This window comes from Vipera berus (genome assembly GCF_964194415.1).
Source record: "Vipera berus genome assembly, chromosome: 3".
Taxonomy (NCBI): domain Eukaryota; kingdom Metazoa; phylum Chordata; class Lepidosauria; order Squamata; family Viperidae; genus Vipera; species Vipera berus.
The window spans coordinates 48,091,953-48,108,143 of NC_138204.1; the positions used below are offsets into that span (position 1 = coordinate 48,091,953).

The 16,191-nt window shown below is 38.5% G+C and overlaps 1 protein-coding gene across 1 annotated transcript; it reads left to right on the forward strand.

Annotated features, from left to right (window-relative positions):
* Window positions 1–404: 404 nt before the first annotated feature.
* LOC308666564 (pepsin B-like) lies at window positions 405–8,509 on the forward strand (the record flags this gene model as incomplete). Its single annotated transcript, XM_081325456.1, has 9 exons — window positions 405–451; window positions 2,440–2,593; window positions 3,454–3,571; window positions 4,417–4,538; window positions 5,422–5,615; window positions 6,485–6,607; window positions 7,083–7,218; window positions 7,787–7,885; window positions 8,357–8,509. 9 exons carry the CDS (start codon window positions 405–407, stop codon window positions 8,507–8,509), a joined length of 1,146 nt encoding a protein of 381 aa, XP_081181582.1.
* Window positions 8,510–16,191: the final 7,682 nt, after the last annotated feature.

The window sequence follows — 16,191 nt, forward strand, 5'->3', positions numbered from 1 at the left end:
GCCAGTTGAGACCAGTTTGGCAGAACCGGTAGCTAATTTTTTGTTGCCCAGGCCCAGAATGAACTTCTGGAAGCAGCATCCACACAGAGAACCAGTGGTTTGCATATTTGAATCCCACCACTGGATTTAAGACAAAAGGAGAAGGGGGACAGCAAAGGGTGAGATGGTTAGACAGTGTCATTGGCACAATGAACATGAATTTGGGCAAATTCTGGGAGACAGTGGAGGGGGGCGCTGGCGTGTTATGGTCCATGGAGTTCCAAAAAATCAGACAAGACTTGCCAATTGAACAACAAAAGTAAATAACATTTGTACAGAATTTGTCTATTTTATCAAGATGTCTATTTTCCCCCAAAAAAGATAGGCAAAAAAGCACAATAACTCCTGTTATGGAATTCTGGTCCATGGAGTTGCAAAGAATCAGACAAGACTTGCCAATTGAACAACAAAGGTAAATAACATTTGTACTTTTGTTTGCTCCCCCAGAGAAATCATTTGAAATCATTCAAATAATTCAGTCATTCACATACAAATTCTTTTGTATATAAAGTAAGAATGAGTTACACACATTCATTTTTGGGTTCAATACTTACACATATCCTTTAGGAAATAAATCATCCATGTGAGCCATTTGTCTATATCTTTCTCCATATTATTGCTTACAATGGTTAATCCCTCTTCAAAGTAATTTCAAAAATATCCATTGCAGGTTGTCCTTGATCTATAAATTGATTTCTTACAACAGAATTTGTCCATTTTATCAAGATGTCTATTTTCCCCCAAAAAAAGATAGGCAAAAAAGCATAATAACTCCTGTTATGGAATTCTGCCCCATTTTTTCTTATCATAAAATGTGAAAAACAAATACCATTTTTGTGAGAAAATTTCTCTAATTATATTGAAGCTATAACTCCAAATCAGTCTGGACCTTTAATCTATAGTTATTTATTTACCTTATTGTATTCATTAGATTTTGTCCTGTTTTATTACTTTATTAACTTTTAATTTTTAATTAACTCCTCAAATGAATACAGGAAAATCTTGCTGACCTGAAGGGGCTTTGTCTCTCCAACAAAACAACAATAATTAAAAAAAGAAATCCAAAACGTGACTCAGTAGAACTCAATGTCCATAGAAGGCTGTGCTACATGGGGTGAGCTTGGTAGCCTCCGAACTTCCAACTGCACATAAGCCACTCACAGAGTGACAATTTCTGTGGTCTACTCAAGAAACGTGGCTGTCTGGAATTGTGAATAATCTCAACAATCTCCCCTTCCTTTGCAGAGATTTCCCTGGATTGGATCCTGCATCCAGGAGTGATTTCTTTACAAATACAGTACAATCTTATAAATCAGTGGAATGTCAGCTCGTCATGGTGCTCACCAGAAGACTTTGAATACTAATCTATGATTATTAAATAAAAATGAGGAAATCTGAAACAGTAGTTCATCTTATGTTTCTCACAGAGAAATGAAATGTGAAAAATGTTTTCATAAAATATATGTGAGTTGGAAACATTTGTGGCAGATTGCTCCACTTGAGAATTCGGGATTCTTTTACTTTCACGACTGGGAATGGAAGGATGAATTGACACAGTCAGGTTCTGGAATATCAAATTTCATGCAGGATAGAACCACCATGTTTTCCAAGGTTCAACAAAACTTTAGTAAGCATAAATTGAATAAGAAGTAACCTTGTCTAACCTTACAAAGATACTAGAGCAACTGAGATTATTCATTCATTTTCCATTAGTTGTTAAAACTAGGGAGCAGCTTCCAAGGAAACTGATTACAGTTTTCCATATTGATATGTTATCATGTATTATCTTTGCTAGCAGGCAAGGCTTTGTGATGCCAAATTCTATTAGTTTTTTATTTAACATCAAGGGCAATAATTCAGTTGAATCTAATTCAAACAGAATTCCTATTATCCATAAGAAAACAAACTACGTTATTATTGGCTTGTTATAATAAGATTAAACAGAGAGATAGGGGGCACAAGAACAGAGAGATTAAATAGCAGCAAACAGTTGCCTTGGATATAAAAGTGGAGTGAGAGCAGCCTAGTTGTTGGCAAAATTTTTGGATTCCCTGAAATAATCCCCCATGATGCCAAGTATCATGAAGTCGTTGATCCTGGCATTAGTTTGTATCCACCTGTCAAAAGGTCTACATAGGTGAGTATCTCAGCTAAGATCATATATTAAATGAAAAGAGCACTGAAACAATCTAGAGGACATCACTTTTAGTCAAAAAATAATGGCAAATTACATTTTTATCATTCCATGGCAAGCTTTAGCATTTCTGCTTCTTCTCTTAATCTTCTGTTTGTATCATATTTGTTTGGTGGGATATTATTGTTTCTAGTAACAAATTAATACAAAATATGCAGATTGTTGTGATAGTAAAGGACATTCTGAGTATCTTTCTTGGTACGTAGAATCATTCTGGAGAAAGGAAAATCCATTCGTGAAAATATGAGAGAGAATGGAGTGTTGGAAGAATTTTTGGAAAAATACCATATTGATCCTGGATTAAAATATCAGTTCAACAAATTTGGTGTTACATATGAACCAATGACCAATTATTTGGACGTGAGTATTTAAATGACAAAAATCTGTTTTTTTTCTTTTCCCGCTCCTTCATCTGATTTTGTAACCCTAGCATTTTAGTTTATTATTGGTACATTGTGATAGCTCTTCTCAGAATCAAATAGGATGTTATTTATGTATAATGAAGTATCACTTAATTATTACATCTTTTCTTTCTCCTATGAGTAACTGTAAATTGTCTGCTGATGCCTGAGCATAGGAAAGAACACAATCCATTTAAGTCTGTTTTTTGATGCTACCTGATTATTCAGCAACATATTTTTCAGATTGTTAGGTTTTGCTGATTATTCTTTCTGATTATTATTCAGCAAAAAATAGTTCTCTGTACTTTTTTAGCATCATGTGATTGGATCACTATTTTCTGACAATAATACCCAGATATATCCATCTTGTTAAAAGCAACTTAATGTAATATGTAAAAAGACAAATAACCCTTCAGACTTTTAAATGTTTTTTTCTCCTTTTAATGGAGAATGGGCAAGGTGAGAGTAGAAAATAACTGTTTTTGTGAACGAATAGAAATCTAGTTTCTGTATAGGGCTGCCAAGATTTGGGCTGCAAAAACCTGGAGACTGTGAGATGGCAGCAAAAAGTGCACTGTGCCTCTTTGCTGCCATTTTGTAGTCACCTGAATGTTTGTAGCCCTAGAACAGGTTCCTGTAGTCATAGAGATACCTCTGTGGTCCCACTAGACGGTAACATTTCAGGGAAGGGACTGGAGAGTGTCTCTCCTATTTAATCTCTAGGATGGGCATGTACTGTCAGGGAGAGGTAGTCCCCTACTTATTTAGCTACTCTGAAGATTTTGTGAAACCTGTCTCATAAATATTTTCATTTGGCAGTCTTATTACTTCGGAAAAATAAGCATTGGGACTCCACCACAAGATTTTCTTGTTCTTTTGGACACTGGCTCTGGTGATCTGTGGGTACCTTCTACATATTGTACATCAAAGGCCTGTGGTGAGTAATCCGCTCCTGTGCTGAAAGTTTTGAATGTCTGCTTCTAGAGAAAATATTTATTTTTGGCAAAACCAAATACATCTCCCCTTATTTTAAACCACTTATACCTTCTCCATTGGCAATGGACCTTTTTCTGGGTTGCAGACCCTATCTTAGCTTTCCAATCAATGAGGGGATCGCTGAAGAAAACAGCTGAAAATGTGGACCCTTTTTTCATCATTTTAGGTGCTTTGAGGGGGTAAAGGTAGGAATTAAACGATTTCACCTGATTTTGCTCTTACTTGCACCTTTATTATCTTTTTTTACAAAATTGAAACTAGTTGGTGCCTACAGCACAATACTGGATTTCCCATTTGGTAACTGTATATTTCATTTGCCAAGACAAAAATGACAATCAGTTTATGAGAATAAATTCAAAATTCTAAGTGTGGCACTGGTCCAAAATGAACAGAGTCACGTACAGCTCTATACATAATGGTTTTTCAATGGAAGTGCACTTCCTAATACCTCAGGAGTTATTATGAAATGTTGAAAATTGCCAAGTTGTCCATAGTGTTGCTTTGATCTGAGTCCACAAAACAGGACATCTTGACCTATACTAATAAGGATGTTTCTTATGCACATCTTTGTTGGAAATGCCTCTTTCGAACACTTTCTACCCCCTTGCCATTTCAGTGTGAGCAGTTAAAGTTTTGATGTGGGCTTTTCGTACAACATGAGGGAATGAATAAGTGTAGGTTGGTAGTGAAGTAAAATACAGGCCTGTTGTGATTTAAGTATAGAGAAAAAGATCTTTCACTAAACATAGAGCAAAATTCCTACTCTTTGTTTTTTTCTTGTTGTAGGAAACCATAATTTGTTTAACCCCAAACAGTCATCTACTTATTACAGCTATAGTGACCAAACGTACATCCTGCGCTATGGATTTGGTGACTTGAATGTAATGTTTGGTTTTGATACTGTGCAGGTGAGTGGATTGTAACCATGTTGTTGGTCACTGATTCCTTAACTATGTTACACTGATTAATTCATTAGCATTAGCTCTTATTTATTTACATTTATATTTATAACTCTTTTAGGGAAGCGATGCATAAAATGAGCATTAAAATTATCATAAATCTAAAGAGAATAAACACAATGAAAGTAAATTGGTATCTGAATAAAACCCATAGAAACAGTGTTCTGATTAAAATAACATACCTTGCTAGACAGTGGCAAGCCATTTCCATTCTATTGCAAAGAAAGTGATATGAAAGTAACCAGAAATCAAGCTTGTGTGAACTCTACAACGAATCTGGCTACAGCCATTTTCCTCCTTCTAGGATGCCACAAAGATGGGAGGAGATGTGGAGGAATTATGTAAGTTCAAACAATTAAATATCCTATGGGAACCAAGGTTATTTTTGCTGGTTAGATTGGGAAGGGAGCAGTTTGGTAGAAAGCTTGCCAAACTATTCTATTGGGAAATGTAGCTAATTGCATAGCACTGGAATGTAACAGTGTGACTCTCTGCAGGGAATTTCAGACCTGGTTTTACTTTTTACCATGCTGATACTATATAACCAATAAACATGTCTTTTGAGGATGTTTTTAGCCTTAGAATTCTGATTTGTTTGGTTTATCACAGGGCTGGGTAACCTTGGCTCTTTTATGACTCCTGGACTTCAACTCCCAGAATTACTGAGCCAGCATGGTTGGCTCACGAATTCTGGGAGCTGAAGTCAACGAGTCATAAAAGAGCCAAGGTTGCCTACCCCTGGTCTATCAGAACCTTGACAGCTTGACTTGAACAAGACATTATGCTTACCATATATCTTTATGGATTACCATTTTCCAATCTTCTCTCTCAGATCCAGAATATTGTAGTTCAAAAACAACAGTTTGGATTGAGTGTGAATGAAGCCAACTATCCCTTCTACTATAGCAACTTTGATGGCATTTTGGGTTTGACTTCTCCAAATTATGAGGGATCATACACACTCTTGCAACAGATGATGAATCAAAACCAGATATCTGAACCCATTTTTAGTTTTTACTTCTCACGGTAAGATTAACCGCATCATATTTGTGACATAGCATGTAAGAATAATTATGGTTTTCTTCCATTATGAGTTACCTAGTATACAGCAATTTACTTTTATTTCATGGCTCAATGGCATCACCACAAATATAATCAAGTTCGAGCAATGAATGATATTGAAAGAGAGGGGAAACATCAGGATAAGAAAAAGATTTAAAATTATTTTTGAGTTAAATCATTGCTGGTTTAAAAACCTATGTTGTTAAGTGCAGGCAACCAGAACAGATCCAAGGTTAAGAGATTTGTTTATTGTTGATTCCCTAGTTCAGAAGAATCTCACCAAATTGTCCACCTTCCCTTGGAAAAGCCTGATTTAACCCTAATTGTTTAATCTCATACACTTCCTTCCCCCCTTAGAGTCCAAGGTAGTGTATCTCTTAGCTCCTATTCTATCCTCCTTCCTTTCAACTGTTGATTCCACCACATATTCTAAGGATTACTTTATTCACAGTATGCGTGTAAAAAGATTTCCACCCTCATGAGTACCTCTAATTATATTCTGATCTCACAGTTGGAATTGTGAAAAGTTCAATGTTTCTAGCCTTTAAAAACATGATTCTCAGTGGAATGAGTTTTTGAATGAAGGATGTGTATGTCAATGGGGGAACCTGGGATGAGGGAATATTCAGAATTAACGGACAACAATCTGTACTCAGTTTACTTCATTGTTATTTTTTAATTTTACCCAACAAATGTTTTTTTTTAATTTTCTGGCCACATTTCCTGGTGAAAAACGATTCTAGGGTTGTTTATTCTATACAAAAAGTCCACAAGCGGATGAAAAGCAATAGCTAATATTCTTTCTTTTACCCATTTTCTCATCCTCCTTTTAGCCAACCAACTGTTCAATATGGAGGAGAACTGATATTGGGAGGCATTGACCCCCAGCTGTACACTGGGCAAATTACCTGGACTCCTATGACTGACCAGTTTTATTGGCAGATCGGTATAGAACGGTAAGTGATGTTCTTTCTGCCTGATTTATATCTTCCATTTTTTCACCATCCACCCACCCACCCATCCATCCAGACAGCCTGCCAGCCAAATCCTCAATTGGCTAGTACTATATTGCACCATACAGAAGCCTGATGACTTCTGTAAATAGAGCAGAATGTTTAGTGGACATACTAATTGTAAACTATTGACCAATATTTATGCATGGTCATAATTATGGTGCCAATATTTATAGCTACTCCTCCATGAAGTATGGCATCTGCATTTAAAATGTCCCATTGATTCTTGATCAGCCTTCCTCAAATGGATGCTTTCCACATTTGTTAGATTTCAACCAACCTGAGCCATCTTGGCCTGTGGGCTATCCAGTCGGTAAAGGCTGATTAAAGGCTGTATGGTTTTTCTTTGCTTTACCAATTGTTGTCTGCTTTAGTTGTTTTCAACTGATTCGGTAATATTCTGTGTTCTTATCTACAGATTTTCTATTGGCAACAAGGCCACTGGCTGGTGCAGTGAAGTCTGCCAAGGCATTGTGGACACGGGAACATTTTTGCTAACTATTCCACAACAGTATATATCGGATTTCGTTCAGGCTGTAAATGCTGCTTATGATGTAAGTAGAGGAAACAATTCTGAACAAATTTTGTGATCATTCAGGGAACTATTACTATTACAACTCAAGAAATCTATCTGTTTTGATTTCATGCAGTTTCTCATTTCTTGTTTTTATGTTTGTTTTGGCTGTTTTCCACAATAGGATGTGAACATGTTGTTGTATTTTATCCACGTGAGCATTAGTATGCATTTTGGGGTATTTACTCCAAAATAACAGGGGGGTGGAGTGTTCCATGCTATTTCTTACGATATACCTTTTTGTGCACACTTGTACATTGCTGAGCTAAAACAATATACCGTAGAATACAATTTTTAAAATTGTAAAAAAAGAGTTTTGCTAGTGGTTTGCAAGTAAGCTCAGAAGTATAAAATTTAAGTCTACTCAAAAAAATGCAGAAATAATTATTTTTTCTATCACTCTAAGTAGCCATAAATAATATGTGTATCATTTTGTTGACCCAAAGACATTTTGCACAGCTTAAAGACAAGTTTGACAGGCTGAACAAAAAGTTTCTTATTGCCTTATTGCCTCAATTTAACCTTCCCTTGCATTTGTTTTTTCACAGTACACAGTGGACTGCAACAATGTCCAGAATATGCCTACCATTACCTTTTTCATTAATGGTTCCCAGTTCCCACTTCCTCCTTCTGCTTATGTTTTCAATGTAAGTAAGCTTTTCTAAATTCTCCAGTGCATTATTGGAAAGCACTTCATTTTAAGATGAATTGATGTCCCATATCTCAATAATTACATCACATAGAAATAGCATTATGCTCATGCGACTTTATTTATACAGAAAATATGTCACTTAATTTGGAGCTATCAGATCTGTAATTTACCTTCTATAATGCAGTCAGAATACTTGCAGATGACACAGTGGCTGCTCTTGAAGAATCAGCCGCATATTGAGGCACATAAAATATGGAGTTTGTACCATTTCTTTGCAAGGAAGCCCTAGAAAATTATACTGCTAAGCAATTGCATAATAAGGTGGAGAGCCCGAGTTAGACAATGTTTTTACGCCATGTAATTTGATCACAATCCAAATCCAGATTCCATTAAAATATGCTTGATGTTCCTTCTTTTTTGCAATAGGGGCACAATCTGAAGCAATTTGTTTCTTTTTCTTTTACAGAACAATGGCCACTGTTCACTTGCAATTGAGTCAACATATATGCCTTCCTCAACTGGGCAGCCTCTATTCATCCTGGGTGACGTCTTCCTTAAAGAGTATTATTCTATTTTTGACATGGGAAACAACAGGGTTGGTTTGGCCCCATCAGCCTAAAGAAATACTAATTTTCTTCCTGGTTTAATGGAGTGATTTTTGGATCCCAACAAAAATATTTCTAATTAAATTTGTACATTTCTCAACTGACATCCAGTCTTGGCCCCTTTACACAAAGTTTGTTCACTTATCATTGCTACAAAGAAATAAATTTGAAGAAGCCAAACTAGAGTTAGTAATATTCATTCTTTAACAATGTATATATATTGGGTTTTGTTCCACAATATATATTTGTTTGTTCCCTATGAAATTCATCCTTTTCTCAAAGTGCTTTTTTGTAGTAAGAAACAAAATGGGAAAAGCTGGTTCAAAATATGGGAGAAATGAAAATGGAAAATAATACACACTAACTGCAAAATGTCATGCTTGAGATAAGGCATTTTGGTAATATTTTTTTTTCTTGAAGCATTTTTACCAGTAGGAAACACGTTTTGCAATACTGCCATCTAATGGACTTTGGTCCATTTGTTGGCTCAAAATTTTGCATTTATTTCAACTACGAACCTTTTTTTCCCTTGTCCCAAAGGGACTTTTTCAAAAGGCAAGTGAACCTTGTTTTATCTTGAAGACGTTTTGCTTTTCATCCAAGAAGCTTGTTCTGTTCTGACTGAATGGTAGAGGATGGAAGGATTTATACTCCTTGTAATCATCTGGTTGTTAGCCCTCTTTTTGAGGCCACTTGGAGGTTTCCTGTGCCCTCAGGATCAGATGAATAGTGCAAATGGGTTTGGAACCAAACGGATATGGACAACGCGTCACGGCCAACTCACTATGGCCAACTCACCATGGGACAGCTCACTGCAAGACAATTCCACAATTCCATTTACTTATTTAAAATAATTTTAACTTTTATCTTTCACATTTTATTTTGTCCCTCCTTTGGCAATGTTTCTTTAATAATACTTTTGGATTATTCCTTCAATATTAGTATAACTCCTGTGGCAAGTTATTCTGTGGTGAGTTGGTCATGGTGAGTTGTCCCAGCAAGTTGGTTGCGGCAAGATGGCCATGGAGAATTGGTTGTGGCAAGTTGTCCTAGACCCTTTCTGGAACTGCTGAAAGGACTGTGTAGTAAACAGGAGATAGATGGTGACATATCTCTCCTCCTCTGTTGACTTCAAGAGGGGTGTAAAGCATTGTGAAGTCTAAGTGCTATTGCTACCCTATATATCCCACAGATGCATTCAAGATTGGGGATAGGAAGCCAACTCTCTTGAAGAAGTTGACAAGAGAAGCCTTCTGTAATTACTACACTGTCTTATACTATTAGTCAAAATCAAGTCAAGAACAAATCTGATCCTTGCAAAACAAAGATTAGATGGAAACAAACTAGCTTGTTCAAGAGGTGCCACATAATCTAATAGGACAGAAAGAAAAGTAGAAAGGTTTGAATCTAGTTTTATAAATAGGACTACTTCATGAATATTTGCAATTATTTACATTATTTTGCTGATATGTCCTACAGTTTTAAATTGGTATTACTTATCTCAGTTCTGTGATTTTCTTATTAGCTTATTTAAGATGTTCCAGTCTGGGTTCCAGTTTGAGCCTGATACCTCCCTTGTATATTTCTGTACATTGCTAAACAATGCTCGCAAAATATAGCAGGCATAGCAAATATCTCCTGTACTTCAGTAATTGGCACCTTGGTACCTTTATGCACCACAGACATTTTATTAAAGACCACATTACCACATCTATTCATTATTCTTTTGTTTCATTGAGATGTGTTTTTGTAAACGGTGTCCAAAACTTTATTGTAACATGTAAAATACAGAGAACCTATTAGAACAGCCACAGTCCTGAAATATTTTTTCATACAGTCAATCAACTACTTAGCTGAGATCTTTCTTTCAGGACATCATCAACTTGTTTATTCTGTTACTTTACTGAGGCCTTATGGATAAATTATATACCAGCATGCTGCTGGATGAACACATGTTTTCAATCAAATTGTAATTGGTTGGTTAATCAGTATAGTTTGGGCTGAATATATAACCATAGATCTGTAGATGAAAAACTTAAGTGAAGTGAAAAATATACTTCCCCTTTCTTATATGGCACGCTCATATGATATAGGAAGTGCTATCTCATTAGCATTTTCTCAACAGCAACTTGAAATATCTTCTAAGGTCACCACTCATTGTTATATCAAAATACAGTAATGAAGAAAGACTGCATCATTTCAAAACAGCTGGATGATCCTATGAAAATAGTACAAGTCTCTAAGTGTGAAATGTCCATTGAAGAAAAAAATCAGTACATTTATTAAACACACATATAATTGTATTTAAAACATTTATTTTTCATTTGCTGCCCAATTGTTAGATGAGCACATTTAATGTTTACAAGTAACTGCTTATCTGCTGCAGCCTAAATTATTATTAGAAACCTCATTTTATTGTTGTACACTATATAACATTGGGCTTGATGCAGAGCAACCAATAGTTGGAATATTGAGATGAAAAGAAGATAAGATTACTATGCATCAGAATTTCCCTGAATATGGTCTAAATTTACCCAAGCTGTAATGCATGAAGCCAGGAAGAAAAATTATTCTGAAATATCTGAGACTGGAGCGTTCAAATAGTGGGGAGCAATGAACAGCATTTGCAACATCAGGGGAGAAATGGAAGTAATGCTGGGAAACATCTGTTGCTGGGAAAGAGCATCATCACTGTTTTCTCTCCCTGATACATAAAAGGGAGAGGGAATAATCAGATGGAGAAGCTGCTAATCAGGAAGCACTAGAAGATATAACTTTATTTGTTTGGTTTAGGGCTTCTTGCTATCGTTTCCTTTTAACAGTAACACTTGTTGAAAGGAGATTATTTCTGTTTAAGTGGCAGACGTATTATTTCATATGGGAAACACTTGTTTATAGATGCAGTCTTCTGATTTCATACCACAAACACTGGCTTAGTGGTTTAGATTTGCATGGGTAAATCTTCATAGTTGAGATTAAAGCAAGATCACCCATGTAGTTAATGGAAGGTGTTATAGTGAGGTTAGTGTACCACCCATATGTTCTTCTACATGTATAGGTACATCTTAAAGCAAGGACCCTTTTACAGAGCCACCAGTCTCCTACTTCTTATCCTCTGCAGTATCTTCACACATTGCATGAGCATCTTTTGCATCTTTCCATATTGTTGGCCACACCCCAACCTCAATTATTCCTCCTGCTTCTCCTTGCAATATTGATTTTTAAAAGAAACTAATTGGTCATGGCAAAGGGTAATGATTAAGCTATTGCCCCCGCCCCCCATATAAACAAACATTAAGGATGATTCAGATAGTAGTAAGGAGAAGTGAGCCACCTATCACCAACATACACCTTTTTTCTTTGGGGAAAGTTTTTTTCCTGTCACTGGAATACTTGATGAAATCTCTTCTCCGGATGTCTGCATGTTTTCTTCCAGAAGGAGCATATGAAATCGATTGCTACACTCTGGCAGGGCTAGACTGTACAGTCTTCTTGATCTTTCTTTTTTTGGTCATGTGAGTGACATGCTGCCATCTGCCTACCTCTGGGGGTGTGTGTGTCATTTTTCCTGGTAGTTGTTTGTTCCTTTCTGTATTCAATTTGGACATGGATTTCTGCTTTTACTGGGAGTTCTTCATTTTCTTGGTTGAGTCTCAGAGTAGGTAGACTTGCCTTTAGACCCTTCATTTTTTCTTCCAGTATTCTAATTAATTTACATTTGGTGCAGGTATTTTGAGTCTTCTATGAGTATGAATACATATATCGTACATTGAGAAGAATGTTGTTGCAGCCTATTAATTACCAAGATTAAAAACATTTGCACAGCAAAATGTTTAGCTTAGTGAAAATATACAAAATGTTTCCTGGATACCTACAAGCATCTTATTGCAATTGATGGGGGAATGACTATCTTAGTAAATTATAATATTGAAGGATCCATTAAATTACCCAATTCCCAAACTTTAAGATTAAAAAAATAGCACAGTAAATTTGATATCCAGTACCGGTCATTCATGACTTTACTGGAGGCTCATCCTCTGACTACAAATGCAGTAGGATTTCCAACCAGCTAAAAAAAAAGGATGGGACAAGTGCTGAGCTAGTTAATCAAGAAAAATCAGAACAGAAAGATGGGAAAAGATTCCCAGTTGAAATTGGTCTTTCTTGACAACAGTATCTGAACAACCTTCTTTTTTTTAAAAAAAAGCCTCGGATCCAGAACTTTGAGATTTCAGCATTTTGAGGCGCTAATTCAAAATTTTGAAATTTGGATTTTGAACATATTCACACTTAAATGGGAACCGCTTAATATTGAAATTTTAACTGAATTGGAAATTTGGTCTTTGGGTTTTTTTATATAAGCAAAAAGTTATTTTTTAAAAAAATCTGTCTTTTTAAGAATATTTCCATTTTTCTATCATTTTATTTATACCATTATGAAGAATATTACTAGATTGCACAGTGTATAGATGTGGAATCCTTGTTCTTACTAGCCTTCTTTGTGTATCTATGGAATCAAACAGGATTGGAAGGGACCTTAGAGATCTTCTATTAATTCAATGTCTCACCCAGTGATGGAGCACCCACAACTCCAACACACAGGCTAGTGTGAAAACAACAAGCACTTCCTTTATTTCCCTTCCTCCCCAGGGTCTGCAGAGCAGAGTTGTCAATAAAGAACACCTTGATAAAGCTGAAAATAGAGAGAATACTGCATCCAGTTTTGGTCACCACGATGTAAAAAGATGTTGAGTTTTATGCAGTGGGTTGTTTCGACAGGCAAGGAGTGACACAGTGTCATAGCATAGCTTTATTGTAACAAGAACAGAACTGCCCAACAACAAGTAATGGCCGGTACTTATTCACTTAAGCCATGCTGGCTCAGGAATTCTGGGAGTTGAAGTCCACGAGTCATAAAAGAGCCAAGGTTGCCTACCCCTGACTTAAGCCCTCAGGTATTCACCCAATTACCTGCCTGGAATGTCCCGCCCAAATACGAATGTTCCCATCGAAGCGGTTAGGACTACCCGTCAGGGTCCCTGAGGGCTAGCCTCAGCTTGGCAGGAAATACCCGCGTTGCTTCTCCACAATAGGTGGGGGTCCAGTGGCTTAGCATATTTACAATCCAGTACATAACACTGAGAGTGCAGAGAAAAGCAACAAAGATGATTAGGGAACTGGAGGCTAAAACATATGAATAACAGTTGCTGGAATTGGGTATGTCTAGTTTAATGAAAAGAAGGACTAGGGGTGACATAATAGCAGTGTTTCAATATATTCTCCAAAGCACCTGAAGGCAGGACAAGAAGCAATGGATGGAAATGATCAAAGAGAGAAGCAACCTAGAACTAAGGAGAAATGTCCTAACTGTTAGAAAAATTAATTAGTGGAACAACTGCCTCCAAAAATTATCAATGCTCCAACACTGGAGGTTTTAAAGAAAAGACTGGACAACCATTTGTCTGAAATGGTTTGTGTTGTGTCGGTAGTTATTTGGGAGTGGTTTGCCATCGGCGGGAAAACCTGGAGCAAGGATTGGATACTGAATTCTCGGCGGGAGATTCCTTGCCGGGGATTGGTTAAGTAATCGGCCGTTGGGCTGATATATATATTGGGCTCCAGGACAAGGCTCCAGTTGACTGTTGTACTTTAATAAACGTTACTAGTGATTAACCTCGCTGTGTATGCTCGTCAATCCGAACCTAACAAGTGGCGACGAAAGTGGGATCGACGACGGAACAGTGAAGGAAGCGGTGGAAGCTAGCATCGCGCGAAGCGGGAAATTTGAATCGCAGTCAACCGAAAGCAGCCGATCGCCGTAACAACAAAACAGAATGGCACAAGTCGGATCCCTGAAGGAATTCGACCCGAACTACCCCGAAGATTGGGAGGAGTACGTTGGCCAGGTCGAAGGGTTCATGCTGGTAAACGGCATAACTGACGACCGGAAAAAAGCGGCTGCACTCCTCACCATCAGCGGCACACCGGTTTACCGGGTTGCCGTCGGACTGTGCCAACCGTTGCCAGTCTCCAGTGTTTCCTATGCCGATCTGCTGGCCAAGCTAAAGGTCCATTTCACCCCGAAGAGGTCAGAATTATATTGGAGACGAATATTTGAAAAACGGAGCCAAAAATCCGGCGAGTCAATAACGCAGTTCGTGGCGGCAGTCAGAGAAGCGGCCCTGCGCTGCAAGTACGACAACCTTGAAATTAGAATCCGTGACAGAGTGGTCTTGGGGCTGCGAGACGAACAGTTACAAAACAGGATAATCACAAAGCCCACAGGAAATCTACAAGAAGTCTTAGACGAACTGCTCACTTACGAGTCAACCGGTAGATGAGACCCCCCCCCCCCACAACAGCATGGGCGCCTCAGCAGAAATTAACCTAGAGAGCCATGTGGATGGTGGGGAGGTGGATTACCAGTGGGAAGCCGATGTTAATGAAATCGCCTGAAGGTTCGGGAAGATGGCGGCGAGACCCCCGCGCACAGACGACTCTGACCTCGTAAAAAGACAACAACCTCCATCGCAACAAAGATCCCAAAGGGACAACCAGACCAGACTGCGAGACTCAGAAGCAAGATGCGGTAGTTGTGGAGGCAACCACCCCCGAGCAACCTGCCGATTCCGCAATGCTAAATGCAGGAATTGCGGAAAAATGGGCCACATCCAGGCCATCTGCCGTAGCCGACCGCGCGACAACCGACTCCATGACATTGATGCATGGTCCGCAGGTAAGGTAACCCCCAATTGTAGTGGCAGAGAGACCCCCAGACCTAAGGCACACTCTTCCAACCGCGGGGAGGGGGTGGGAGTCAACCATGTAGGGAACCCCAGGATCAACCATATACTGAGGCCTAAATTAAAAATAGAAGTCCTACTGCAGGGCACTCCCTGCAAGATGGAAGTAGATTCGGGGGCCTCAGTATCAATAATTTCGAGTAACACCCTAAAATACATAGAAAACAGTAGCGGCCGCAGAATTCCCCTGAAGCCGACCCAAATCCAGCTAGCTGACTTCCAAAAAACTCCCATAAACATAAAAGGGAAGGCCACAGTCAGCGTTAGTTACAAGGGATTCAGGGGCCCCTTAGATCTCTTGGTTACCGAAGGCCAGAGAACCAGCTTGGTAGGCCTCAATTGGTTCCCGGCCCTCGGAATTTGGGTGGGGGGAATTAACACTATACACCGTAGGACCCTCAAATCCGTCTGCGATAATTTCGCAGACGTATTTGATGGGTCGTTAGGAAGGTACAAGGGCCCCTCCATTAATTTTAACTTGGACCCAGCAGTTAAGCCCATCAGGCTTAAGGCCCGGAGGGTGCCTTTCGCCCTGAAACAAAAAATCGAGGCTGAACTAGATAAGCTAGTAGGCCAGGGCGTGCTGGAACCTGTAGAAGGAGGCCCCTGGGAGACACCAATCGTCACTCCCCTCAAACCGAACGGGGATGTGAGGATTTGTGCCGATTATAAAGCTACCCTTAACTTAGCAATGAAAAAACATGCTTACCCGGTTCCGACGGTGAAGCAGGTCCTCGCGACGATCCAGGACGGCGCCATCTTTGCCAAGCTTGACTTGGCGCAGGCGTATTTGCAACTTACTGTGTCTAAGGAAGCCGCCGAGGCTCAAACGATAGTTACCCACAAGGGGGCGTTCCGAGTTCACAGACTTCAATTCGGCATTGCTGCAGCTC